The 27,202-nt window shown below is 45.7% G+C and overlaps 1 protein-coding gene across 1 annotated transcript in view; it reads left to right on the top strand.

The window, feature by feature from the left end:
• The first annotated feature begins 3,891 nt into the window (after positions 1-3,891).
• Positions 3,892-27,202, top strand: part of LOC119456954 (uncharacterized) — a 57,437-nt gene continuing 34,126 nt past the window's right edge. Inside the window, exons 1-16 of the mRNA XM_049669152.1 lie at positions 3,892-4,279; positions 5,312-5,408; positions 6,604-6,656; positions 7,470-7,566; positions 8,033-8,149; positions 9,789-9,877; positions 11,163-11,308; positions 12,468-12,583; positions 12,662-12,806; positions 13,528-13,688; positions 14,649-14,740; positions 15,045-15,188; positions 16,513-16,675; positions 19,338-19,414; positions 20,950-21,013; positions 24,349-24,488. Of these exons, the coding sequence (XP_049525109.1) occupies positions 4,209-4,279; positions 5,312-5,408; positions 6,604-6,656; positions 7,470-7,566; positions 8,033-8,149; positions 9,789-9,877; positions 11,163-11,308; positions 12,468-12,583; positions 12,662-12,806; positions 13,528-13,688; positions 14,649-14,740; positions 15,045-15,188; positions 16,513-16,675; positions 19,338-19,414; positions 20,950-21,013; positions 24,349-24,488 (1,772 nt within the window). The 5' untranslated portion in view covers positions 3,892-4,208. The remainder of the gene's footprint in view (positions 4,280-5,311; positions 5,409-6,603; positions 6,657-7,469; positions 7,567-8,032; positions 8,150-9,788; positions 9,878-11,162; positions 11,309-12,467; positions 12,584-12,661; positions 12,807-13,527; positions 13,689-14,648; positions 14,741-15,044; positions 15,189-16,512; positions 16,676-19,337; positions 19,415-20,949; positions 21,014-24,348; positions 24,489-27,202) is intronic.

Here is a 27,202-nt window from a genome sequence, read left to right as displayed (position 1 = left end):
GGAAGCTGTCTGATTATAACACATGCACGCACATATCCCTGGTATACAAAACTGGTATGTAATTGTGGCGACTCATCTTGTCCGCACTACGCACAGCTCAATTGAGTTCAAGTGCGTTCAAATTTTGGATATCGTTAAAGCGTAAAAAATATTGTACCACAATGACTATATGGCCATTTGTCGGCCTAATACGACGAACATGTTTCTGAACGTGCTGGTCACCTAGAGAAACAAAATGATCAATGGCGATTTAGTGGTAAATGAGAGAAATTCGTTAGCGTTACGTCACACCTCTTTGAGGTCCCGGATCTACGATTTAAACCGCATTCCTAGTCTCAAGCATTCCTAGTCTCACAAAAAAGATATATATATAGATAGATAGATAGATAGATAGATAGATAGATAGATAGATAGATAGATAGATAGAGAAAAAATACGTAGGGCGTTCATAACTGAAGGCTTGAGGGAATGCAAGCTCTACGTTTTATTTTTTTTTCTCTCTCTCCCTCTCTTTTTTCATTTTTTTTTCAAATATGTGTCACTCTTACAGAGAAAATGTATAAATTGAGCTCTGGGTGCTCGTGATCGCACCGTTGATGAAGGTTGTACCCCGGCCGCAACGTCGAAATTAAATGTTTGTTTTTGCTTTTCTACATGCGCCTGCACTTATTTAGATTTATTAAACACCGGATCCGAAGAACTACATCCTTCATATATATATATATATATATATATATATATATATATATATATATATATATATGAGAAAACTGGACGTTTCGCCCAAAGGGCGGACTACTGACAGCGAGAGCAATGTTTTGCGGAGCGCTCGCGCTCGTTGGCCGGTGTTCTAACAATACGTGGGGCGTGATGTTGGCACAAAGCAGCTGCACCCGAGGGGTGAAGGCCGCTACCAGGAGTCTCGCAACGCTCGGGTGATGAGGAACGCCGCCTGTAGCATTGGAGGCGTCGCTCATCGATCGTGCACGAGATGAATTCGACGGAATGTTTGCACAAGTCAGTGTCTTGTGACATCAGATTGCGTCCTGAGTCACGGAAGACATGATCCCTCGGGGACAGTTCGGCGGAGGTGCAATGAACAAAGTAACAATCTTGAACCCATCGCCCAAACACATGCCATGTGAACATCCACGGCGATGCATTCTCCATGGGAGAAAAAAGTGTTGTTTAATAACACAACAAACAAAAATCGCTGTGGTTGCTTCGACTCAAGAGAACAACATAGACCTAATGGCCGCTCGTCAAGAAACACGCACGTTCAGTTGCGCAACGTGTACACGGACGGGCAGTCAGCAACTCAAGCGCGATTGTGTTGCGGTCATTTTCTCTTTCTTTATGCTCTCTCCCTTTTCTCTGCGCTCAAGTTACTTTCATTGCGGAAGGGAGAAGACTAGGAGTGAGCGTTACCTGACAATATTGAAACCTAGTGTTTTGAAAAAGTTTGACGTAAGAAGGCCCTCACCTCGTGATAGGCAAAGGTAATATCTTGCGCGGGGAGAGTATGGGCGAGAGTGTAGAGCGGAGAGCGGGCGGCGAGAGCCGATCGACACGAGCACGTCATTGAAAGCTACCGCGAATGAAACAACTCCTTCGAAGATCTGGCAACCAAGAAGGGCCAATTTCCCAAGAGTCAACGCGATGCTTAGCTGCGACGGAAAGGAGCGGTGCTGCCAGAGAAGGTTAGCTCTCAGAGGCTGGCTGCATGACTTCATGACCGTAGTGTTCGTAAGACCGAAATTCAAGCCATTTCTGAGGCTCATTCCTTCCTTCACGCTTACTTTGATAGAGCTGGTTTCTCATCGTTCCCCCCCGTCTGTCTCCTTTTCTTCTTTCTTTTCGTTTTCGATCGCTCTCTGCTGTGCAGTCGAGCACTGCGCAAGAGGTACTCTCCTTCCTTGAACATCGTGGAGCGGCAGTTGCCAGTTAAGTAGGTGGTGCACCGTGCACAATGTACCGAGACACAATATCCCATAAATTAAGTCCATCTTCTGCGGGGCATTACACAGTTTCCCGTCTTCTTGTTTCTAAATAATGGAACTATCGTGTCCCTCTCACAGGACGCTTTTCTATATCGCATTGTGCTTCACGTACTTCACATTTTAGACAGGTTTTGCACTGCATGACTACTTCATGGATTTAAAGCGAAACTTTCTTCCCCCTCTTCGAGTTATCCAATTCAACGATTAGAATTATATTATCTGCCACAATGAAAAAAAATGTATAGGCTTAAAAAAAATGGAAAGAACACCCGGTAGAACGCAAACGCGCCGCCTCGCGGCCTTAAAACGAGAGACACACCCACTGAGTCATTTCCGTCGTGGTCTTATCTATTCCATTTATTACTGTTCGCTAGAGAGGGCATCAGCCTGCGCCGTTCATACCAGGAAAAAAGTTACCTGTACAGCTAAACTGAGAAGTGGATGGTGCAGAATGGAGACATAGGTGTGCGATAAAGAGCGATAAGAGGCGTTCCTCTTCATATAGTAGGAGACAGTGCTGCTTAATTACGGCAGACGTTGGTGCCCTTTGTCCCAGAGGAAGAGGTGCCCAGAGGCGAAAGAAGCCTGAACGACACACCCACTTGTAAACTGTGAAGCGTCAAATATATTAGTTGTTGTGGTATGGAGTTTATCCTCGGATTACATGCTTATAGTGCACTTAGGGAATGTTGAAGGTACCCCATGGTCTCGAAAACAAGTGCATGCTAGAGTGCCCCCACGTGCTCGCTCACTACGCAGATTTAGAACGTGATCATTCCTGTAAAGTTATGTATTCGTCCTGTGATCTCCCCGTGTGCTTCCGGACGACCTGTCAGTGTAGAGCGTAACTGGAAAACGCTTGCCATGTGATCTACATACTCCCTGTTACACGCGGAATATTCTGAACGCTTGGGGGGCATTTGTGTACTGCCCCTCCTTGAGGAATCGCGGACGTCCAGTGGACCAACTATATCCTCTCTCCCACATAATAAGAGTGAACTGAACAAGTTCGCATATTTCATGCCGGAAAATTCAGCGCATAAACAGACAAAGACGTAGGGAAGAGGACACAGCACAGCGCTCGGGTTGTGTTCTCTTTCCTATGTCTTTGTATGTTTACGCGCTAAAACTTTCGGCATGTCTCTCTCGTAGAAATTGGTTTTCCGACATAGCTCGGAATAGGCAATTCTCTCTTTCTTTCTCTCTGACATCCTTAAAAAACACCACAGACACTTGGTTCATTTTTACCGCCGGCCTCCTCTCTGTTCTCTTTCGGCACACCCCAACCCGCAAAGATCCCGCCTCGGACAACATGATGAGCATAGCGCACCCTGATGATGATGATGATGATGATGATGATGATGATGATGATGATGCCTCAACACTTGGCACAACCCACTGAAGGGGATAGGCCATGAACCGGGTGGTATTATGATAGAAATAGCGCACCCTCTGAACGGTGAATGAAGATGCCTATTTCAGTGGGCACGGGCCTTTACCACTGAAAACGTGCAAGAGCTCACGCATTTGTGAAATTGCCGGCTACAGATATTCCGGATCAATATTCAAACTTCAGGCGCTGATCGTCGTAATGTGATGCCTTCCTTGAACCCCCGACGATTTGCAAGGCCGCCGAGCCACCGCCCTTTTAAATAAGCAGTTTTTCATTAATTCAAGGAAGGATGTACTTGTCAATACTTTCAGTATGGATTACCGAAGTTCCCAGCGGACCGTCCTTTTGAAGGATACGAAGTTGCCAGCTCTGCAGAATGTGCCAGACGACATACGTCTGCTCCGTTTGCTTCGATATAGCGCAGCACAACACGCGCGCCGGCTGTGCCCGTGAACTGAGGACGAGAGTTGCCGACGCTCTTTTTTTTTTTCTTTTTTTCCACGCTCGTTCTGGCGCTCGCACAGATCCGTCTCCGCTCGCTCGGTCTGCGCCTCTGCCGAGGAGTGTTGGTAAACATCAGATCACGTGGAAGCCAAGTCGCAACTGGTATTGGTTCCGCGATTTCCTTTTGTCAAAAGGCGTCGCCAAATAGGCGCGTGAATTTGCGACCTTAGTCGTTGAGCGCTGAAACAGCTATATTTGGAGCGGTCGAAACTCGCGCTGCCGAGGTCTCCGCGGCGAAGCCGCGCGCGAGGGGCCGCGCCCACGCTCTCGACTGGTGCCGCCACGGAGTGTCAACCATTTCTGGGTCAGACATGGCCCTGCTGACAGCTTTGTGGCCGGAATGGTTTATCCTGGCGGCGACGACCAGTGTTGTTCTGTACCTGTGAGTACCTGTGTACGTTTTTAATGCATGTTGAATAAGGAACGTCGGTGCGTTGCAGTTTATTGTGTGGTGCACGGCGATCACAGAGACAGAAGGAACTTTCCTGTAATATTGAATTCGCGCTGTGTTTCATGGCCCGTGCCTCTTCAGCGACTGAACTCGCAAGGCTTTTAGTTCGTAAATACTCTTTGACACTGGCCAGCCGCCTTCGCTAATAATATGTACAGTACCAGGAATGGCCGGTGTTTTCTCTTCCGAACAATTGTAATGTAGGAGCTCTTTTTTTGTTGCTGAACACAATCCCAGTGCTACAATATCCTACGTGAGCTTTTCGCTGCTCTGCTGCGGCAGTGTTTAAGCTGTGAGTGAGTGAATAAAGTTTATTTGAGAGATCAAGCTGTTGCTCCTGGAGGTGGACTGCTGAAAAAAAAAAAAAAGTGTTTTGCTCGCGTGGGTGGTAACAGTGTGCAGTATGCATTCTTTCAAATGGTATATGACCTGTTGCTTCCGTCGCACCAGGTCATTGACGAAATACACTAAATAATGGGGATTTCGCTTTCAAAAGAAATGTCTTATGGAAATGGCATTTATTCCTTATACCGAGTTTTGCTATTTGAGAATGGAAGGTGTCATTTCTGCATGCTGAAGTAATTAAGCTGACTGAATAACACTCATCATTTAACCTACTGCCACAATCAATCAATCAATCAATCATTTACCTAATACTAATAGCAGCAATAATAATAATAATAATAATAATAATAATAATAATAATAATAATAATAATAATAATAATAATAATAATAATAATAATAATGTCTAGTTGGCTTGGAATGCTGAATGCTTACGATTTGCTTGACTTTTTTGCGTATTTGTCTCAGTGTCCTTAAGCAAAACCGATTTCTATTTTTTTATTCCCAGTCAGCAAACCTCCGTTTAATTATGGGTCATATAGAAAAAGCGTGTGCGAGCACTCCTGGCAGTATTGTGTTCGTCTTTTTTTTTTTTTTGTTGGTAATTCAATCGTTGCAGATATGTTACACGGAATCGGAACTACTGGAAGAACCAAAATGTGCCGTCGGAGCCATTCTCGCTCATATTCGGTGCCACGTTAAGGCTTTTCTCGAACGTAAGTAAAGCACCAAGAGCCCTGAAAAAGATCAAAGTAGCAGCCTAAGAAACCCAATCATAACAGAGCCCTATCAACATAAAGAAACTGAAGCATATATATATATATATATATATATATATATATATATATATATATATATATATGACTGGATTTTGCAATAGGCCATGCGTATTTAGACAGATGAGAAGCACAACTTCGCGGTTATCTTTGGTTTATTTACCCAACAGTTTCGGTCGGTTCCACCCACCTTTTTCAAGAGATCTGTCCACGCACCAAAACTGTTGGGTAAATAAACCGTAGATAACCGCGAAGTTGTGCTTCTCATCTTTCTATATTATAAATATAGTTGCTTACGTTCCGGCTGTGGCACGGCCTTCGTCAGAGTAGCGACGCGCTCACTCGTTCAAGGCCGTGCCACGGCCGAAACATAAGCAAGCAAACATCCCTTTTCGCAAGTGTGCTCGTTGTTTCTACATTATAATATATATATATATATATATATATATATATATATATATATATATATATATTGATCGAGATAAAGAGTGACTAAGAGAAATGATTTGAGGAAAGGCAGAGGTAAAAGTCCTGCAGCTTGCTATGCTTTGCTCAAAGGGGAAGGCGGAAAGGGAAAGAGGGGTACGATGAGCGACGGTGAGGGCAGGCAGTAGGATGTGAATATATACACCTTCGTGTTCCCACAGCCCATTCGCAGTCTTGAATCTAAGCAAGAAAGAGGTCGTCATAGCAGCTATGCAAGAGAGAGGGAGAGAGAGAGGGAAACGAGATGGGAAAGGCAGGGAGCGGGCTTGCAACTATGCAAGCCCGCTACTAAAACACAGGGGCATTACTTTATGATGAAGCGATCGGACAGAAATTATCGATATGTTAGTGCGACGAAACATTGCAATATGCCGTTGTAACACTTGAAAGTGGAGCTTTGTCGGCAGTATCCACGTGGGCGTGCATACATGGCGAGAAACTATGCAAAAAAAAAAAAAAAAAAGAGAGACCTATTTTTAGTTGTTCGAATGGGCTTTTATTTAGGGCAGTAAAAAGAATACGCAGATGTGATTTTCGCAAGTGCACTGTTGTTTCTCTTGACACGTTCGTGTATTTATACAGTCAGAGAAGAATGACGAGTTGGATTATAAAATTGAAATGTGGCTTCGCAATTTGCTTTCATTTGCAGCCAATGCACGAGCTCGACCTTGCTAGGTATAAAAAGTATGGAAAGCTTTTCGGGTGAGTGTTTTTCCTGTTTTGCAGGACGTTTGCTTATTCGTAAGATGGAATATGGTGCGAAATGCTTATGTATTCTCCCTTGAAATGAACGAAGTGACTCCGAATGTCACGGTGTCATAAGGGGTTGCAGTGAACACACAAGTGATTAGAGTCAAAGCAAAAATATGAAGTGCCATGTGCCATGGCGTAACAAGAAAGAATAGATAGCATAAAAAAATTAGCGTACCTTGCACTGGAGGCGCAGTGCTGAAGAGACAGCGGAGCTGATGGGCACCCAGCTATAGTCCTGGCTTTTGGGCTTGTCTAAGCACTACCAAGCCATCCCTAGCATTTTACGGAATTTATTGAGTATTGATCGATGATCGATTAGCTATTCATTGGCTATCGATTGACTATCGAAAGGTATTGGCCACGTATTTGGGCTAGGCTAAGCCCTACCAAGTCATCCCCACCATTTTCCGAAATTTATTGATTATTGACCAATTAGCTATTGAATTGGCTATCGATTGGCTATCGATGACTGACTAAGCTTAAGTAGTCCCAACCATGCTTAACTAGACTCAGCCAGGCTCAGCTTCGCTAGTTCACAGGGGTATGTACCATTGCTCTTGGACCCTTTCTGCACAGCCGCCAGAATCGGCCCACATTTTCTGTTTACGCGTCACGGCCGTACGGCCGGCTTAAACAGCTCCGCTGTTAAAAAAAATCTAAATAGTAGGAGGCGATAAGTTACAAAGAATGTTATAATTTCAGTGATACATGTCCTGACGGTCAATCCCTTCTTTTCTTCGCAAATCATTTCACAACGTCTAGTGCTTTCGAGATGGGCAAGCCCCTGCTGTTTGTAGCGGACCCGAAGTTGGTGAAGCAGGTGCTAGTCGATGACTTCTCATCCCTGTCTAACCGAAGGGTACGTGAAATTCGGGTATGCTTTCGCGAATGTTTATTATCTACAATGTTCGAAATCAGCTTCAACATTTGTGCTGCACTAAGTGCCCTGAGTTTAAAGTAACATCCAGGGTTTCAGATCAGAGGTAACGTTTTCATATTGTACGACATCACGTATTTAATATTGAGCCACTTCAAGATATCTACATACTGAACTGCTCATTCATTTCGTATTTCAGCCGCCTATTTTTTCGAATGCTTACATTGCGATCGACGTGAGAGTAAACGTAGCAAAGTTCTCTTCACGAGTCTATCGTTTTGGTGAATGGCTTTTACTGGCGCATCAAATTTTGCAGCACGCATGTTTTGCGCTAACAGAAAATGTTGATTGAAAGTATGGAGAGTCGTACGGTCGTACTTACAGTTATTTAGTGAATGTTTATTCCCTTAACCTTTGATTTGACTCTTTCAATTTTATCTTGTTACAGACGATCAATATGAATGAACCGCTCCTGGACACTATGATGAGCATGGCTGCAGTGGAGGTGTGGCGAGATGTTCGCTTGGGTTCGGCACCGGCGTTCTCGGCTAAAGTGCTGCGAAAAGTGAGATATTTATGCTTCTTGGACGTTACTGTTCGCAATTTCGGTGGATGATCTTAAGACGAAGCTTAAGCTAGGGACCAACTCTGATTTTCTCATTGAAATACAAGTAAATTGAACGCAAAAAATAAACTTTTTTTTTAGATAACCGACGGACCGATTTGAAGGAAATTTAGTACAGTCGAGAGAAAATGTTAAATATAGTACCTCTAGGAAGCAGAATGTTGTTTTGTGATCTCGAAATTTTTTTTCAACACAAGTGACCAAAAAATCAGTAGGTATAAAAGAAAAAAAAGATGATCGAAGTTTACCAATGTGTATCTGTATCTGTTAGATCATCTCAAGCAGACGAATGGGATGTATGAATGCACAGCTTATGTGAGATTGTTACAACATTTACGAGTTTTTGTTTTTTGCAAAATAGTGGCATATTTTAGAGAGATGTAAATAATTGTTTGCGTTAAATGTATTATCAGGTGCGGTTTACATAACTGGGTTATCGCGTTTTCGTTTTGTTTTATTGCTAGGCTACAGATTTGTAAACTTGATATGACTGTTGCGAAATTTGGCAGCATTCAAAACTGATCAAATACTTTTGCGATAAATAGCAAATGTGCTTCCTGCAATTACTAGATTTTAACTTCTCTCGAATGCAACAAATCTGATCAAAATCGGTGAATTGGTTGCCGAGAAAAACGATTTCTCCCCTTAGCCTGGTAGATTTTTTTGGAAGCTCTATTTGCTTCGCTTATGTACATGAAAGTTCTGATTGTCACTGGGAGAACCGGGAAGCCTTTAGTATTCGATTTCCCGTAACTGCGACGTTGATGACACCACTGTGACATTACGAAAGTAAGCGGTCTCAGCGCATTTGGCTTGTTCCTATGAAAAAAAAAAAATTCACGCAGGAACTTCTCTGGAAGTTGTCTAAATATGCATAAGCATTGTGCCACTTGCTCATCTACACGCAGCCCGGTGTCGTTATCAGTGTTATGAAACTTTATCCGACCGGTATAAACGACAGCGCTGCGGCGACACGAACTGCTGCTGGCGGCGGTGCAAGTGAATCGATGAGGCAAGTAAACTACTGTAGGTGGCGGCGCCAGATGCGCCGATGACGTTCCGATCATTATAAGCCGGTATCGCTCTTTAGCGCCTTATCTATCAGCGTCGAACCTTTATCAACTGTGACGAGCCGTTCTCCGGCGGCGGCTGCGTATGGTGCGGCCGCGCAAGCCCCTATCTTGAAAGCGATCTGCGATGGGGACACAGTGCGGCGAGCGCTGATAGCTTCGTGTGCGCTGCGTTCTCGCCGCTTAGTTGGCGTCGAAGCGATAGGCTGCACGAAGGTGAATTCGCTCGCCGCTGCGGGCGCTATCTTGAAAGCAATCGTCTTACGGGACGGACCGACGTTTTTTCTCGTCGGGTAAGCATAGAAATGCTCGTGCATTTAAAAGAAAAGCAGAAAGGAAACGCCCAGACACTCATTAGGGTGACTATTTCGTGGCTTTCAAATGCGGTGCAATCACCTCCGCCCAATTTTATTTACAGTTAAACAACATATATGTATACAAGGTCCAAGCGGACGTGGTAAACTGCAAGACCTTTATTTTACCACATTTTCGTTCTTGAATACGTACAGATGAATGTCTTGATGGAGGATTGCGCTTTAACGACAGCGGAGCACCTTAAGAAAGCAGCATCTAAAGAAGAGGACATCGATGTCAAACCGTAAGGGTTCCTGCTATTTTTGAATTAACCATGGTGGTCTGCTGCCGCCTTCTCAATTCCATATCTGTAATGGCACGCACACACTAGCGGCAAAACTAAAGCCCCTATATTCCGGCGGCAAAACGCAGCAGCGGCAGAGCGGCCACACCAACCGGCGGCGCGCCGCTGCGGCAATCACGTGACAGACTAGACGCCTCTCCCCTTCTCGAACTATCCGGGAGCTCACGCGTGCAGATGATAGTGCGAAACGAGAAACAAGCGGTCGGGCGGGTCCGCATGGCACCAGTTTCCCGCGCGCGGCAGAGCGGCCACACCAACCGGCGGCGCGCCGCTGCGGCAATCACGTGACAGACTAGACGCCTCTCCCCTTCTCGAACTATCCGGGAGCTCACGCGTGCAGATGATAGTGCGAAACGAGAAACAAGCGGTCGGGCGGGTCCGCATGGCACCAGTTTCCCGCGCGCACGTCACGGAAGCGGGCCGCTCTCATTGGTCTCCTTCATCCGCGGCACGCGGCAAACCGCAAGAAATCGGTCCAGGAGCGATCCCTGCCGCGGCAACAAAAACCCGTTTCGCGGCTGCTTTCGCGGCTGCGCGCCGGCGGCGCGCCGCGCGCGTTTTTCCTTTTCCGCTATTGTGTACGTGGCATAACAATCCTGGATCCATGAGAAATTTCTCCCCAACGTGCTATCGGTTTACAACCCAGAGAAAATCATATTTAGATGTTTCCTTCAGACAGTTATGTATTCTTTTAAATTATCTGGCTTTGGCGCCGCCGCCGTGCTATCTCGGTATCGATGGTCCATGCGCGGCCCACGTGTGAATGGCTAGGTCTGCACTGTCGCGAGATACGCGCATTGCTTTTGGCTGCAAAAGCGATGAAGCGAAGTGGACGTACTGTCATGCTTCGCTCAATCGGCTCGAATATAGGAGCCAGAGCAGCGTTCTGATTTACTCTTCTTTGGGGCATCTACGTTAGGTTCGAGTAAATGTTTTACGAAAAGAATAAAGAAAGAATTACAAATGACTACGCTGCACTATTTTCTGAAATGAGCTAATGTGATGTATGTAATATTATCCTTTTTTTTTTCATGAGATGGACGCATTTGCGTACCGGGTGCGCCGTGAGCGCATCGTCACTAGAGCGTTAAATGTGTTCTATTAAATATTGGTATAGAAGTAATAAAAGTGTTGCACAGAGTTAGATAACACGCATGCACGGCTATTTCAGTTCATTTCCTCACGTTAATACATATTATATTTCATTTTGACACATCAAATGAAGGCTCTTCTGGGACTACGCGCTGGACCTGATCGCGAAGTGCGCCTTCTCCATGAAGCTGGATTCTCATTCGGACCCAACGAACGAGTTTATCACCCGGTCGAAGGAAGTCCTTACTCAACGCTTCACCCCACGCTTGTTTTTAATGAGTGAGTCGGTACTTGGTGTTTAAAAAAATCATACCATACTGCGAACAGCTGCTTTATTGTCTTATTCGGCACCGACACTGTCCATCGCCACGTTCCCTCCAACAAGCCCTGCGCAATGCTGGGACTGTTATCGTCGTCATCGACAGTATATTTGTTTGAAGCTAGAGCAGGAGAGATATAGAAGAAAAAATATAGAAGAAAGGAGATATAGAGAAAAGGAGGTTTGAAATGCAGGGTGGTTATCCGGAAGAGAAACACAGGTAAAGGGAATTAAAAAAATAACCGTCTATGCACCACGCACAGATGGCAAACCAGCAAAGCTGAATGTGCGGCCCCGGTATGAGCCACACGTGATTTCTTTCTTTCCTTCTTTCTTACTTGCCCCTGGCTCATACCCGCATGTCCAATGCGGGTATGCGCCACACGCGATTTTCTTATCGTTAATCGTGACGTACTGATGAGCATGTGATGTTATTAATGTCATGACCTATCAGTCATGTTTAGTCATACATGCGTACCCTTCCATGGCAATTTAATATATACCAAGTGAACGAGACGCGAGTTTTAGATAGGCTTTCGATACGTTTATTTCCACCGCAGGGTATCTGTGTGTAGGACCACGAGTGTTTCAACCTAGGCATATACAGCTTCGACGTAAAAGATGGATAGGAAAGCGGAGAAGGGAATCATATGCGCAGAAAAATAGAGCGGACACACACACACACACACACACACACACACACACCACACACACACACACACACACACACACACACACACACACACACACACACCACACACCACACACACACACACACACACACACACACACACACACACACACACACCACACACACACGCACGCACACACACACGCACGCACGCACACACACGCACACACACACACACACACACACACGCACGCACGCACGCACGCACGCACGCACACACACACACACACACCACACACACACACACACACACACACACCACACACACACACACACACACACACACACACACACACACACACACACACACACACACACACACACACACACACACACATTGCTCGACCGAATGCACATACCAGAATCATGCTGTGATAACTTTTTTCGAAAAGGGAATTAACTCGAATTTTTCTCTTCTTGCTATCCAGTTGTTTTTCCAGCCGTGGCAAAAAGGTTTCGCATCGCGCCATTAAAGCCAGACATAATCGCTTACTTCAGAGATCTTTGCCAGAACATAATGAAAGGCAAGAAAGACGCCAGCACGGTGAGAAAACATTAGCGTACATATTGAACGTTAATTGATTATATTTATTTTGTCTATTCTTGTGTATTCGTTTTCCAGGACCATGAAAACTTTCTGCAATTGCTGATAAACGGAAAGAAAGGACAACTTGACACGGAACAAGAAAAAGCTTTTGAACGGGATCGTCGGCTGTTCGACATCAGTTCTGAAATCAAGCCAGATGCTCCATCATCGCCGGAGATAAGTATGGGAATTTATTATCGTTTGCTTTGATGCACCTTATTCTGCTGGCTTGCACTTTTAGTGGTTTTAGTCGTACCCGGCTGTCTACTTTATTATTATTTTTAATAATTTTTACTGCCCAACACAATCTTTATGTCTACTCTATTACATGCACATATCTCGGCAAAGGGCAGTGAACATTTATTTATGTGCCAATTGGTGAAGTACTTGTTAACCTTTAACCTCATTTAGATATGGCAGCAATAATTCATTGAAACTCTTATTTACACTTGGATAGACTAACAATAATTCATGTGATAATTCATGAGAAAAGAATTTACGGTGGTTAAAAAAGACCCGTTTAGACGTACTCATAACGATTTTGGTCGACAGGAGTCTACGTGTACATGACGATTATAGATTTAGGTGTACTGCTTGTTCAGTATGCATGCATGCATTTCTCGTGGTGTGTGCAGACATTACAAGCGCTGATTCTGGCGTTTCTTTCTTTCTTTTTTTATTTTTTTTGCTATGGTGTCAGGTCACGGAAAACATATGCACACTTTTAACCGGAGATTCAAATATTGTATCCTCGCTATAATGTTTCAAACCAAAATCACAAGAAAATGCTCGCGATACAAATTTGTATGCAAACTTGCAGTGTGCTATGAGTCACGAAACCTTGGCCGCAACTATCTATATCAGAATGCACGCATGAATATAAGGATAACTTCTTTTTGCAGAATTGACGGAAGATCAAGCTATGGCACAATGTATACTGTTTTTTCTGGCCGGTCAACAGAAGGTTTCGACCGCAATAGCCTGCACCCTTTACCTGCTGGCCATTCATCCGGAAGTACAAGATAGGCTGAGGAAAGAAGTCGATGAATGCTGCATGGTCCATGTATGTGAATAAATTTGACGTTGATATTATTATTGCCATAAGCGCGGTTATATGTCTCTTCTCAAAAGCATGAGATATTCAGTGAGGAGGTTTCTGTTCTTTATATTGAGGAAGGGTGGCCTTGACGGCTATACCTTAAAAACGGGGCAAGAAGGCGATGCATAGTTATGGGCAACCGTTGAACGCCTGTAGCTTCGCAGAAAAATAAGCTTCTCTACTACTTCATTGATTTGGATGTTCCAGCATTTTATATAGAAACACAACGACGAATATAGAAGTTGTATGAGTGCTACTTGTATTTTGTTCTTCTTTTCTTTGAATTCGTTGCTAGGCCAACCGAATATGCGCAGAAAGCGTCGTCACATTGGGTTGTACAACGGCAGTGGAGTGCTTCCGACGGAGCAAAAATATTAATCAGATTGGTCTTCGGGCCTATAGGCTTCAAGCACTTATTAGGCCAGTTTTACAGAAGCCCTGCATTTAAAACGTACACTGAAGCGCGGTAATCAGACACGAAAACCCATTTAGACTGGAAGGTGTAAGAACTTGCCTATTATTGTAGGGCTTGATAAGGCTATATATAAATTACACGCGCGCGCCCACCCACGCAGGCAGACGTTTTCCCAGAAACGTAAATAGTAATGTGATACTACGTAGTATATTTACAGCACAAATAGTACGTAATATAAGATAATAGTAATGCAAAAGCTCAGAAACAAAAGGTTCCAGTAAAGCGACAAGCGCTAACTATGAGAGCACATCGCAGGTTTGGATCGCGAAGCATTAAGCCTAGAAATCGGGAAGGACGCCTGTGAGAGTAGCAACCATTGTCATCTAGACAGACGTTCGTCGTAATCACAGCAATCACTATGGGAAAATTTTTGAGCCCCAGGAATGTATACAAACCAGTTGTTTTTAGTTTGCTTCTTCAAATATGTGCCCTGTGTTACTTTTTTCCAGGGGGATCGGCCTAGCCTGGATGCGATCACGAAGCTCAAGTATCTTCACTGCGTTGTCTCGGAGACTCTGCGATTGTACCCACCTGTACAGCGGTAATATCGCTGTCTATTTTTCAAACTCTGAAATCTGCTCGACTCAGTCTATTCTGAGGCAGATATAGTCTTTTAGAAGTGAGCATGCGTAGTTGAGATCACGACTCTTTTCAGAAGGAACAAAATGAGAAAAAAAAATATCTGTAGCACTCTTTAGATATGTCGTACTATTCGCCACACATTCCTTAAATAGGAAAAGAAACAAACAAACAAGCAAAAGAAAAAAAAAGGATTTGTTGACGACTGTCAGTCATGCTGTCATTGACGAGTAGATTCCGATATGGTTGTTGCCTCTTCATTTCAGACTGGAGAGAGCTCCTTGTGAAGACTACATGATCGGAGACACTGGAGTGAAGGTGACAAAAAGTGACATAGTCGCAGTTCCCATCTACGCCATGCAGCACGACCCGCAATACTTTCCCGAGCCGTTCACCTTTGACCCAGAAAGGTTAAGAGACACCATTGTATATCTAGAATCGCTTCCAAACTTATAATGCGTGTTATTGGGCCTGGTTAACATCCCTGCCTTCATTATATCCCTCTCTCTTGGTACATAGTGGCCACGAAGGAGCACAAACTGTTGTAAATGTTTCCTCCTTCTGCACTGTGAAACTTCTTGTGGTTATTCCCTCCCTCTACTTTCTTTATTTTCATTTCTTAAACCCCTTCCCCCGTGTAGGGTAGCAAACCGGACGTGTGTATGATTGACCTCCCTACCTTTCCTTCCCTCTTTTCCTCTTCTTCCTTTGTGTTTCATTCTCTCAGCCTTGCCTCTCAGTCTCATGCCTTGCCTGTAGATGGCAGGCGCGGTGCTGGTATCTCCAGCCGCAGCTGTGGGAGTCACATTTCATACACTTGATCCCATAGCTGCGGCTGGAGATACTTTCTATTTTTGCTTTCTATTGTTCTCTTAATCTCTTTCTCCCCTTTTCCCTTCCCCCAGTGTAGGGCAGCCAACCGGGCTCCATCCTGGTTAACCTCCCTGCCTTTCATTAAATCATTTTCTCTTTTCTCTTCATACACTTGCTGGATGTGTGTACCGCCACCGCTGCAAAGAAGTATGGTGATCTTGGAGCAACCGTTGTACGCCGGTTAACGGTTGAAAGTGAAGAAAACCTTCAGCTTTCTCATTGATTTAGGAGATGTACTCATGATAAAAATTTGGCTGTAGAGAGGGACAGGGAGTGTTGGGATAAATTTTCAGTTCGTGTATCCTGAAGTGAAGGGTGCGTTACAAGAAGCAGAATTTAGAATACGATTAAGAGCCCAGACTATCTGGCATCAGTCTGGCGTGACGTCAGGACCGTGTGACGGTCGTCAAGGCTACACACTGGTCAGATTCATTACTTGTAATGCTAGTTCCTGATGACGGTACCGTTTTTGAGCTGAATCTTGTTCTGGCTGTGGTAAAAGCTGCTATATTTTTACCGTGAGCGGGGCAGATGAGCGTTTATGCGCAAATAACTTAATACGCATGATTACTGCATTCTGCAGTCAAGGACTATGAGTGAAAGAATGTGAAATTGAGATGACAGCTTTGCGCGTTCTCACTTCTTTCGTGTGTTCTTCTTAGTCGAAGGCTGCACGCTGCAATAAAAGTGTACGAAGTCGCTCTGAAGAAAACCCTTTAAGTTGCTCGGAATAACTCAAAAGAAACCAATTTTTGCTTTCTGAACTTGATTTCTAACAGTTGAAATCATTCACAGCCATATCCATGCGTAGCCAGTCATCGCATCGAGCTTCTAGTGTCACAGTTGTCTGTATTGTTGCAGGTTCAACGACGAGAACGTTGGTTCGATCCAGCCGTACACTTACCTGCCCTTTGGTGCTGGACCGCGCAATTGCATTGGCGTAATCTTCGCCCTGCAGGCGGTGAAACTGTCCATCTTTTACACAATTCGCAATGTGCAACTGGTGCGGACTGAAAAGACCAAAGTAAGTGCCACCTTATTGTTTGCTTAATTAAGAACTATCCGCTGGAATAACAGCGCCATAAAAGCGCATTATTATATTTCGTTGAGAATTCTGGACCGTCAGCACAACATAGTGAAACAGTGTGACGCATACCCGATATTTATTTGCTGTTTTATTGCGAGAGCATTTATATGGACACTCAAAAAAAAAAATCACAGCTTATCCACGGGGTGAATGATGATGAGTGGGCGAAGCTCCGGAGGGAATCATCGGATCTTCCGCTTAAGGGGACGCTAGCACAAACGCGTTAGAAACGTGCAGTACTCTCTAGTAAGGGGGAGCGGCCACAGCGTCTTACGCAGCCATTTACACATGCCGGAACGTGCACCGCGTTTGCCGACGCCATCACATGACTGCTGAGAGAGTATACCCCCCGTATTCATAAACGCTCCTCGATTTTCCTCAAGGGCTGCAGAAGATAGCGCCAACCTTTCCCTTTCCCTCAAGAACCACTTATCATCATCACTTGAACTTGACTTGCCACCGCTTTGGGCAGCTCGTTCGAAACGCGTTGAAGGTAAGGCGGAGAGGCCACAGCGTCTTACACCAGCTTCTTACACGGGCCGTAACGCGCTAGCACAAACGCGTTAGAAACGCGCTAGAAACGCGGCCTTTCGTTAATGTTGGGTATTTATTGCCATCGTGGTGCGTGTGTCCATGTCCGCTTCGTGGCGTAGTGGGCTAACGCCACGCGCTCGGAAGCGAGGGGTCCCTGGTTCGATTCCGCGCTGCGGACACAACTTCGGAATTTTTTTTCTCATTTTTCTCAGACTGGTTACACACTACTACTTCGACGACGGGGACGAACGGGTGCCGCTATAAGGAGCTTCGCCCCTAAAAGGATTTCTGCCATCGCCGTCGCCGTGAGGTTCCGTATGACGTCAACGGCGATGAAATCGTCGCCGCACGCCGGACGCTGTATGTGGGAGTGAAAGGGCGCGAGGGACGCGCGCCTTCACGGGGAGTGAACGCACGGCAGAGAACAAACGCGCGTTCTGTGCCGTGCTCCCTGAAGGGCTGCAGAATTAAGCGTCTCTTTCCCTCCTTTACAATCACCATGTATATAGAGCAAACGTGACTTCTTCCGTCGCGCGAAATGCCGTGGGGGGACGGGATGGAGGGAGGGGAGGCGACGTTTGGCTGCGGCACCAAATGCGTATTTATATAAAAACGTTGCGAGGCGAGAAGGTGGTAAAGAATTCTGACGCTGCTCGACGAGTTTCCCGTTCTGATCTCGTCGAAAACCTCCGAGCCGCCCCCAGAGGCCTTGGCAATAGTCACCAACGCCGCGCGCGTTCGGTGCGAACACGGGCAAAACGGCGACGGCGTCGACAACAGTTCTGTGCATTGCTGGTGCTGCTGCATGTCCAAGTTTATACAGCTGATAAAACTACTATCCTTACTCCGTATAGCTCTCTACTAAGTTGCTATCGCAATTGCTGCTTCGCCTTACGGGTGAAACTGCGACATTGTTATTATTGATATGCCTCACGCAAGCATTAAACCTATCTGAGAACCTTACATGCTTACAGCTTGCGTTTAGTTGGATTCATACGGTAAGCCAAATCGCCGATCTTTTGTGCGGGCCACGAATGAGGTTTGCAGTCACAACTAATCGCGTGTCGAAAACTCCATCTAGGGCGCCAGTTTGTGCCACGTGATTCGGTGACACCGAGCCGTGTCACGTTATGTCAGAGACATTAATTAATCGGTGGTGCTGTCCGTACGACCCAAACAGCCGCACTAACGGCCACATACGTACGCCTTATTTAATTCAACGTGATTTTATTGTTTTATTTGTAATTGTATTCATCCGGAGTAGCCTGCACGCTAGATGTGCCACCACTGAAAGCACTCCAGTTTTCATAAAAGAGCATCTCTCTCCCCCTCTCAGCATGAGTTACCTTTAAGGCACTGTCATTCCGCGTAGAATGCTGCATCAAAGCTTTTCTTATCTTGTTTTCTTTATTTGTGCAATGACTGTTATTCAGCTCTAAAGCACGGGTTGGCATGAAGAGCAATCTTGAAAGAAGCGTCCTTTTCTTTTTTTTTTGTACTTCCTCCTGTCTCACTATAGTAAGACTAAATTTTTGTTTTAAGCGCAGTGTTAAGTCCACTTCAGATATAACCCTGATCGAACTTATTAGTGCTCAGCAGCACTATGAGTAGAATTTACTCTAAGATGCATTACATTTACAATGTGCATATTCTCTGCTAGTTTTCGTAACTATCTGATATATTTATTAATCTAAAAACTGTCCATGCTTTACTGTCTCTTTTATTGTTTGTTGATCGTATTCGCGCCATGATTTTAGAAAGTAACAAGGTTTCGAATAAGCGCTTGTTCAGTCCTTTTCTCTCTTCCATGTCGTATTCGAGCTGATCTTTTAATCACCCCCAAATGTATTCTACCTTTTTTTTTCGTTTTGCTAACACTGTTCACTATGACAACCGTAATTTTTATATTACGATTATGAGACCTGGCTTCGCCATTATTGTGCACGCGTTCCACAAGCATAGACATTGACGACGGCTCAGCTATAGTTTCCTTCGACAATGGTTGCAGTTTAGTAATCAGAAGCAACATTATTTAAAAAAAATTAAATGCTGTTCTTGTTTTCAGGTTCCTCTGGTGTTCCAAAAAGGGTTCAGGCCTCTGACAGCTGAGGATGTCACGCTGGGAATCAGGGCCCGTGTGTAGCGAGACAGGCTGGTGTTTTATTCGTCTCGCCTTCATCTGAGTGGAGCGATCAAAAGAGCGTTGCTGCAGATAGTTTGACTGCTTGGGAATAATGTTTTCCCTTACAATGTTGCGCTATATATTATAGTACTCTCTTGTGAAACGTCTGATCGTGTATACACTATTCCGTCGTTGTGAAAATAAAGCATTTATGTGCCTCACCGCGCTGTCTCATTGTGCGAACGCATGCACCCAAGAGGGAGAGAGAGAGAGAGAGTAAACGCAAAGGAGGTTAATCAGGGGATATCTCTGGTTTTCTACCTACTGGGGGAGGGGAAATTGGACATGAAAGAAAGAACAGAGAAAAGAAAACAAACGAAGGGAAGAATGAACAATGTGGAACTGTTCATTCTACGGGCTCTGTCACACTGTCTCTGAAGGCTCCACATATTCACTTAGTATGTCTTTGTACTACTGAGATATAAAACGCCACACAGTGCATAATCACAACTTGTCCCACAATCTCGTGTCTCTGAGAAAACGGAGCAGTGCCTTTATAGCGACTCGCGCTGACGTCCGAGTGGGTCAGTGTTCCAGAATGTTCTTAATTTCTCTGAGTCGGTGCTTGGTTCAGCTGGTCTAGCGTGGCTGAGTGCGGTGCTCCCTGCTAGTTGAAGCGAGGACACTCGCACAGATGGTGGGTGATTGCTTCACTGCCACCGCAAAATTCACAAAGAGGGCTATTGAACACACCAACAGGAAAGGAGTACGCATTTGAAAATGCTACTCCATGCCTTAGACGGGCTAAAAGGTTGGAATAATGTCATGAGAGGTCGGACGGAATACGAAGTTGTAAATTAGGGTACAGGGTATGAAGGCGCGTGCTTGTAAATCTGGATGAATTCCACCGGTCCAGTTTTAGGTGACGTGCCAGCGCGCGAAGTTTTTTTCGCTGCGTCGCACCTAGAAAAAGGGATGGCAACATAGCTGACTCCGTTGTCGGGCATTAGGATGAAAATTTGGGCATGTTGGTATTGCATATCTATGTAATAGGCGAGAAAATGACACACAAATAGATCGACACACACAAAGTGCTTTGTAGGTGCCGATCTATATGTGTGTCGTTTTCGTGCCTATTAAATGGTTCGTCAGGTCGAGCAGCTGCGTCCACTTGATCATTTACATGGATGCCGCAGTGACTAGGCAATCACCAAAATATTGTCTCGTGTTCTTCGTCAAATGCTCGATGGTGAACGTGTCTGATCTCTGCGACGAGCTGCTCATGTGATCCGTGACGTAGAGCAGAGAGTAAACTCAGGAGGGCTGCCTTAGAATCACAGAAAATTGAACATGGATGGCCTGGCGCCTCACTAATGAAATGAACAGCTGCATGGAGGGCTACGAGTTCAGCAGCTGTCCTTGATGTTACATGAGACGTTCTGAGTTGCATTTTGACAGATATTGTTGGAATCACCACCGCGGCAGTTAAACTCGTAGTCGTGACTTAGCCATCGGTGTAAACATGTAGGCGGCCATTGTGAACCTCATGTGATAGTGGTAATGTGGCCTATTTGAGGACAACCGACGACACCGTAGCTTTCTTCGTGATACCTGGTATGGTGAGGTGCACTTCAGGTCGGCGCATGCTGCAGGCACCATAAAGGTGGGGACGGTCGCGCTCCAGGCATGTAGTTTGAAGACAATGAGGTACAATAGGCAGCAATTAGATGACTGAAAGTTATCTGCAAGTAAAGAGACGAGATGGTGAAAGCGTAGCCGCGAAACGCGTCCAATATGCACCATGAGAAACATACAATGCACAAAATGCGCATCCAATTTTAACGACTCACCTTACCCGCATATTATGCTCAAATTTCAATTCACTTGAAGTACATTCTTATTTTAAATATAATTAAAACGTGAGAAGATATTTCATAATGTGTTACCCGTATTAGGAAACTAAAGCATTCATAATCAGCAAGTTACATATGTCGCCCTCAGTGTCCACATCGCACTAAATGACGTAGTCGTGACCCTAGAAACCAGTGATTCTCATAATGCTTACATTTTACCGCAGTCAACTTAATGAGCAGAAATGCATTTCTTCTACTTAGCTCACACGAATGCGTAATAGTCCTACACCTGATTTGCATTGCTAGGACGCTGTAACGCTGTAGGATTACAAATCCCTGAGCGTATTTCTCTGCATCTTCCTTTTATCCTCTGCTAGATTATCCTGCAGTATTGGTCATGCGTGGCTAAACTTGATTTCCGAGAATAAAGTAGGCACACATTTCTCCCCGCTTCTCTTGTTATGTTTTTTTTTTCTTTTCTGGGTGATGGGGTCGGGAGGACGAGGTGGCGCTTCCGCAATGTAAACTCTGTCTCCAGACGGCCACGTTATACTACATGGTCTGGGCGTGCCAACATAACCCGAAAATATCGGCCAAGCATAATCCGACGATAGTCGAGTGGGAGGCGACCCTGTCCAGCTCGGACCCAGAACAGCAACAAGCCCTGGTCAACCGAGCCCGGACGGCGGCAAAAGCCAATGGTCTTCCGGACTAGGAGGTCCGACTACAAAGCGACTATTAATTTTTCACTAATAAATGTTTTATTCTCTTTCTTCCGAAAACATGGAATCGTATGTGCTGCATGCACCTTTTTTATTACCACTATTACGCGTTCTTTGTTTGCCCACACATAAATGTTTCATGTCGTGCGGTATTATCCTCAGAAGATATGAAGCTTTGGGGACCTGTTAGGCAGCGGTTTTGTGGCTTCATTAGAAATCAACGCGAACGATTCGAGTCAGAGGTTCGACTTGACCCAGCCCGACATGACTGCGTTTACGTGCATCTTGTCAACCTACCCTTTGCACGCGGGTTGACAGAACTAGCCTCGATGCTAGCTCGGGTCGACCCGCTAATGTGTACATGACCTCGACGACCGGTTTTCAGCCCGACAAGACAACTCGACCCGACCTTATCGGTTTCGTATAAGCGCAGCTTATTTATCCACCTAACACAGCGATGATACCGTGTGCGACTTTGTACTTTCCGTTCGAAAGAAGGGGATGTTTGACAAAAAAGAAACAAAAATTGTGGTGGTCACAGAGAGCGACGTGAGCCTATAATGGCCGCTCGTCAACAAGCACGCTCACATGCGCGACGTGTTCGCGGACGGGCAATGAGCCGCTCAAGGGCGAGTGTGTAACGGGCGTTTGTCCTTCCTCTACCCTCTCTCCCTCTTCTCTGTCTGCTCTTTCATTATTTACTTTAAGCTTCTTTGCTACCCGCAAAACCCCCGTCTCCCCCCCCCCCCCCCCCGGCTTTTTTTTTTGTGTTTTTTTTTTTGCCCGATTGCGGTTAATGGAAGGGCAGCCGAGCTCTGCACAACTGGTACTATATGTCCTTGGCCGTCATGGAGCGGCAGTAGCCGGTTACCAGGTGGCCACAATGGGTTGAATATATCGATTCAGGGTGTCTGCACAATGTCCACTTTGTGCAGTTCCGAACGCGTATTTCAGTCGCCTGTTGTCTTGCTTTGAAATAATGTAGCTTTTGTGTCTCTCTCTGCACGCCTTTCGCATCGCATTGCAGCGCTTTACCTTCTTCCTTTCCTATTTAGACAAATATCGCAGGGCGTGATTACTCCGTTAGTTTAGTGCACTACAGTATTCAAGTATCAGAAAATTGCGTTTCTTTATTATGAGATAGTTAGGAGATGTTGGCGCCCTGAAGTAGTGCTGCTACTCATTTTCTTATGGAAGTACCTACAATAGAATACAGCAGGAACAGTAAAAATCGCATAAAACACGCTAAAAATTCAGTGTTAACCCACATAAATAGGTAAAAAATGATCAAACTCAAAAGTCAAATAACAAAAATACACTAAAGGCAGCTCACAAAATTTGAAGGACGCATAAGCTTCGCCTTCAAGAGTGGAACGCGATAGCACTGAAAGATCCTTGACTGTTTCTCACACTTCCTGGCAACTGCAGCTTATGTAACCTAGGGATCCTGCATGCAGGCGCTTGCATGTAGGCTCCCGTAATGTTTACCGGGAAACGCTAGCGGTGAACGCTGTGCACGAAGGCGCGCTTTCTGGTAGAAACACGACCTCTTTCGTGGGCCGGCCTTCCTTTATTGTTTGCACCTTTAATATTTCAGCCTGAGAAGATTTAGCATAAAAGGCGTGCGCTGTCGATGTTTAGTTTCATGACAATTGTTTGTGGGCTGTCACTCTCAAAACTTCGATGAATAACTTTGCAATTAATGCAAGACAAAGTGTGAGCAACTTTGGTGGTGAAATATGTTTGGAGGGCCTGCGTGGTTTGGGATGGCTTTCTCGACCGCGGGCGGCAATGCCGACGCCGACGCCGGATTTTCTACGACACGGGGCCCTAAACGCTATCGCGTTACGAACTGACACTAAATTTAGGTCCACACACATAAATGCACGTTGGAATCGCAACGTAGGCGCAGGATCGAATCAGCGCGAGACAGGGGTAATTGGAGATCGGAGGGAGATGCCTTCGTCCTGCAGTGGACATAAATATAGGCTGATGATGATGGTGATATAAATGCACTAATGCTGCCTTAGCGTTATTCCGGTGCGGCAAGATTATCCCAGTGTCCAAAACAGCTTCAATACTCGATGCGCAACGTTTGATATGTGCCGGTTAATGTGCTGTCGCTCCGGCGTATATAATAACATCAAAACGACGCAAACGAGCTGCCTCGCGGCCATGAAACGAGGGCGAGGCCAGCTAAGTGTCGTCGCGGTTTCTCTTTCTCTTCCGTCTATTTTCGTTCGTCGGAGATGACAGCCCGCGCCGTTCATTCCAGAGAAGAAGTTCCCCCTACAACTCATTCGCGACGTGGACGGTGCAGAATGGAGACGTAAAGGAGCGATAAAGAAATAGGAGACGTTGGTGCCCTTCGACGGAGAGGAAGAGGCGCTCGTCCTTCAACACCCGCCTACTCGTCCAGTGTTGAAGCTCAAGTATATCAGCGGCTGCCGTATGGAGTTGTTCTTCGGACTGCCGGAATGGGTAGTCCTCGTGGGGACAGTTTGTGTTCCAATTTACCTGTGAGTACACATCTTTGTTTGCCTAAGTGTTAAGAATAGTTGAAGCTCTACTAATGTACTCGGGCTCCGGATGCGCCCGGCATAACCTAATTAAGGAAAGATTAAGGCTGCTGTCAGTGTCAGCAGCGTTTGTATTTTCTGCATAAACGCTTTATTCACGGGTTCGAGTCTGCATGTTTTTCATAACTGTTCTCTTTTGCATAAAACTGGAGAGGAAGACTTGTAACATACAGGTAGGTGTTCTTGCTAATTGGGCAGACCACCTCTTTGTTTTAAATCACTTAGACATTATATTTGTAAGGAGGGCACACCAGTAAAAAGGTCACAGTTTCGCCCTAAGGGCGAAGCAATGAATGCGATAGCAACACAGCAATGTCATACGAAGTAAGGTGAGCGGCTTTGGTAGCAACAACACGCAGAACTGTTGTCGACGCCATCGGCGTTTTGCCCGCGTTAGCTCAAAATGCGTGCGGCGTTGGTGACTGTTGCTGGAGCCTCTGATATAAATAGGCACTTGGTGCCGCAGCTAAACGTCGCCTCCCTTCCCTCCCCCTCCCCCACGGCCTCTCGCGCGTCTGAAGAAGGCGCGTTTGCTCTACATATATGGTGATTGTAAAGGAGAAAAGAGACGCCTACTTCTGCAGCCCTTAAGCGAGCACGGCGCAGAACGCGCGTTTGTTCTCCGCCGCGCGTTCACTCCCCGTGAAAGACGCGCCCCTCGCGCCCTTTCACTCGCACATACAGCGTTCGGCGCGCGGCGACGATTTCATCTCCAAATGACGTCATACGGAACCTCACGGCGACGGCGACGGCGACGGCGACAGCGACGGCGACGGCGACGGTGACGGCGACGCCGACGGCAGAAATCTGCTTTTGAGTGTCCATATAATTGCTATCGCAATAAAAGACGTCAATTCGTTTGGTTTATATTTATTTATTTGTTTATTTACCATACCTTCAGGGCTAGAGGTACTATAGAGGGGAGTGGTACACTATATGGTACATAGTAAACAACAAATGCAGTGACAAAAGAAAAAAAACAATGTTAAATGCAGAAGTTTCTTACTATACAGCATATTAGATGTGTCATGACAAACAAACAGAAACAAATGCAGAACGTTTCTAGTTATACAATGTTGGTTCAAGTTTCACGGAAAAGAGCATTATCACTAATAGCCACAAGAATAGCAGGAAGGTGGTTCCTATTTGATAGACGTGCGAGGCAAAAAATAAATGCCCGCGTTCGCTCAAGTGCGCAGGCAGAGAACCACGGTCGTATCAGACGTGGTTAAAAAATTAGGCTCGAAGTCCTCAGCAGACGGACGAGAGAGAAGCAAAACGGCGCGTTGCGCGAAACTCGCACGAAACGGTTGGAGCGCGCAACCGTTGGCTTCGGCTGCGGTCGGACGATTTGTGGCAACTCCGTGCAGTTGCAGAACGTAGCGCAAATGCACTTCCAATCCAGCTCAAATACTGCTAAAATCGAGCAATTAATGTAGCTCCAATTCTGATCAAATCCTGCACTTGGGTAGTTCAAATCCAGCGCTAATGCAGCTCCACTAACGTGTAATCTGGGGAAGGGCGAAGCAATGATGCGCCGGTGCAGGAGTATCGCTGGAGGAAGGGGCAATCGAGCGCTTGTGGGATGGTAGCGCCCTCTCTTGCGCTGCGCTGGTACCAGTCTGGCGTTCCGGAAACGATTTTAACGAGTTTCTCCTAATTAATGCGCTTAACGCTTGATTATTACTGTCTATTAAATTATTCTGAATCATGTTAGTTTACTTTGAACTGGGTGTCATAAATTGTGCACGTGTTTTGACCCTGTTTTGAGCACTTGTTTGTGAGCGTTATCGCGACAGATCACACGCGACGGACGCCGCCGACAGCCCGGGCCCCTAAAGTGCTTCGCCCTTAAAAGACTGAGAAAAAAAAAATCCCCGACCAATACGATACTTCCTAATGCGAAATTTGAGCACGACTCTAAACGTGTTTTCATTTCGCCATGTATTGGCTGGCGCGGATAATCTGTCTCGTGCGGCACGTTGCAAACGGAGCTAAGTGTGGCGCGAATCCTCGCTAATCGGGAGATCACGAGAGGCAGCGTGTGGGTGACGCGCGGGCGCGATTTACAGCAGCCGTCGCAGGCAGACCTCCGCTCGTGCAGCGCTTTGTTTCCATACAGACGACGCGCGCTACTCTGACGCCATCATCGTAGCCATCGCCGCCGCAAAGCCCGTCTTAAGCGGCACTACGCTTTTCTTTTCACGCTTTCGCCATACTCTCCTCCGCTTTCCTCCTCGCGCTCTCTTCGCTATCGCAGTCTTTCATCTCCCGTTGCGCTCTGCGTTCAGTTTCATCCTTCACTGTGTTCGTTCGCTCGGTTACGAGGGACAACGCAGACGCTCGCCGCATGAACGGGCGCCTTAGAGCTGCGCTATAAAATGCCTTGCATGACATAGATCAGTCCTAACTTTATGAAAGTGATCAATACGATGAGATACATAATGTGGTCTTGTAAAGAACTGTACATGTAAAGTAGTATGATGATTGAGCCTGTCAAAAAGTGCTAAACGCACAATCTTAGCGCGAAACGAGAGAAAAGGAAGGCCAAGATCAGACTTCATTGATGCGATGCTTGCGGTTCTGTGATACCTAGAAAAGATAAAACGAACAGTGCTATTTTGGAAATGTTCTGATGAAGTAATTAGATTATC

Source organism: Dermacentor silvarum, chromosome 6 (assembly GCF_013339745.2).
Source record: "Dermacentor silvarum isolate Dsil-2018 chromosome 6, BIME_Dsil_1.4, whole genome shotgun sequence".
Taxonomy (NCBI): domain Eukaryota; kingdom Metazoa; phylum Arthropoda; class Arachnida; order Ixodida; family Ixodidae; genus Dermacentor; species Dermacentor silvarum.
The sequence above is the reverse complement of the archived record's forward strand: the minus strand, read 5'-3'. Positions and strand labels throughout refer to the sequence as shown.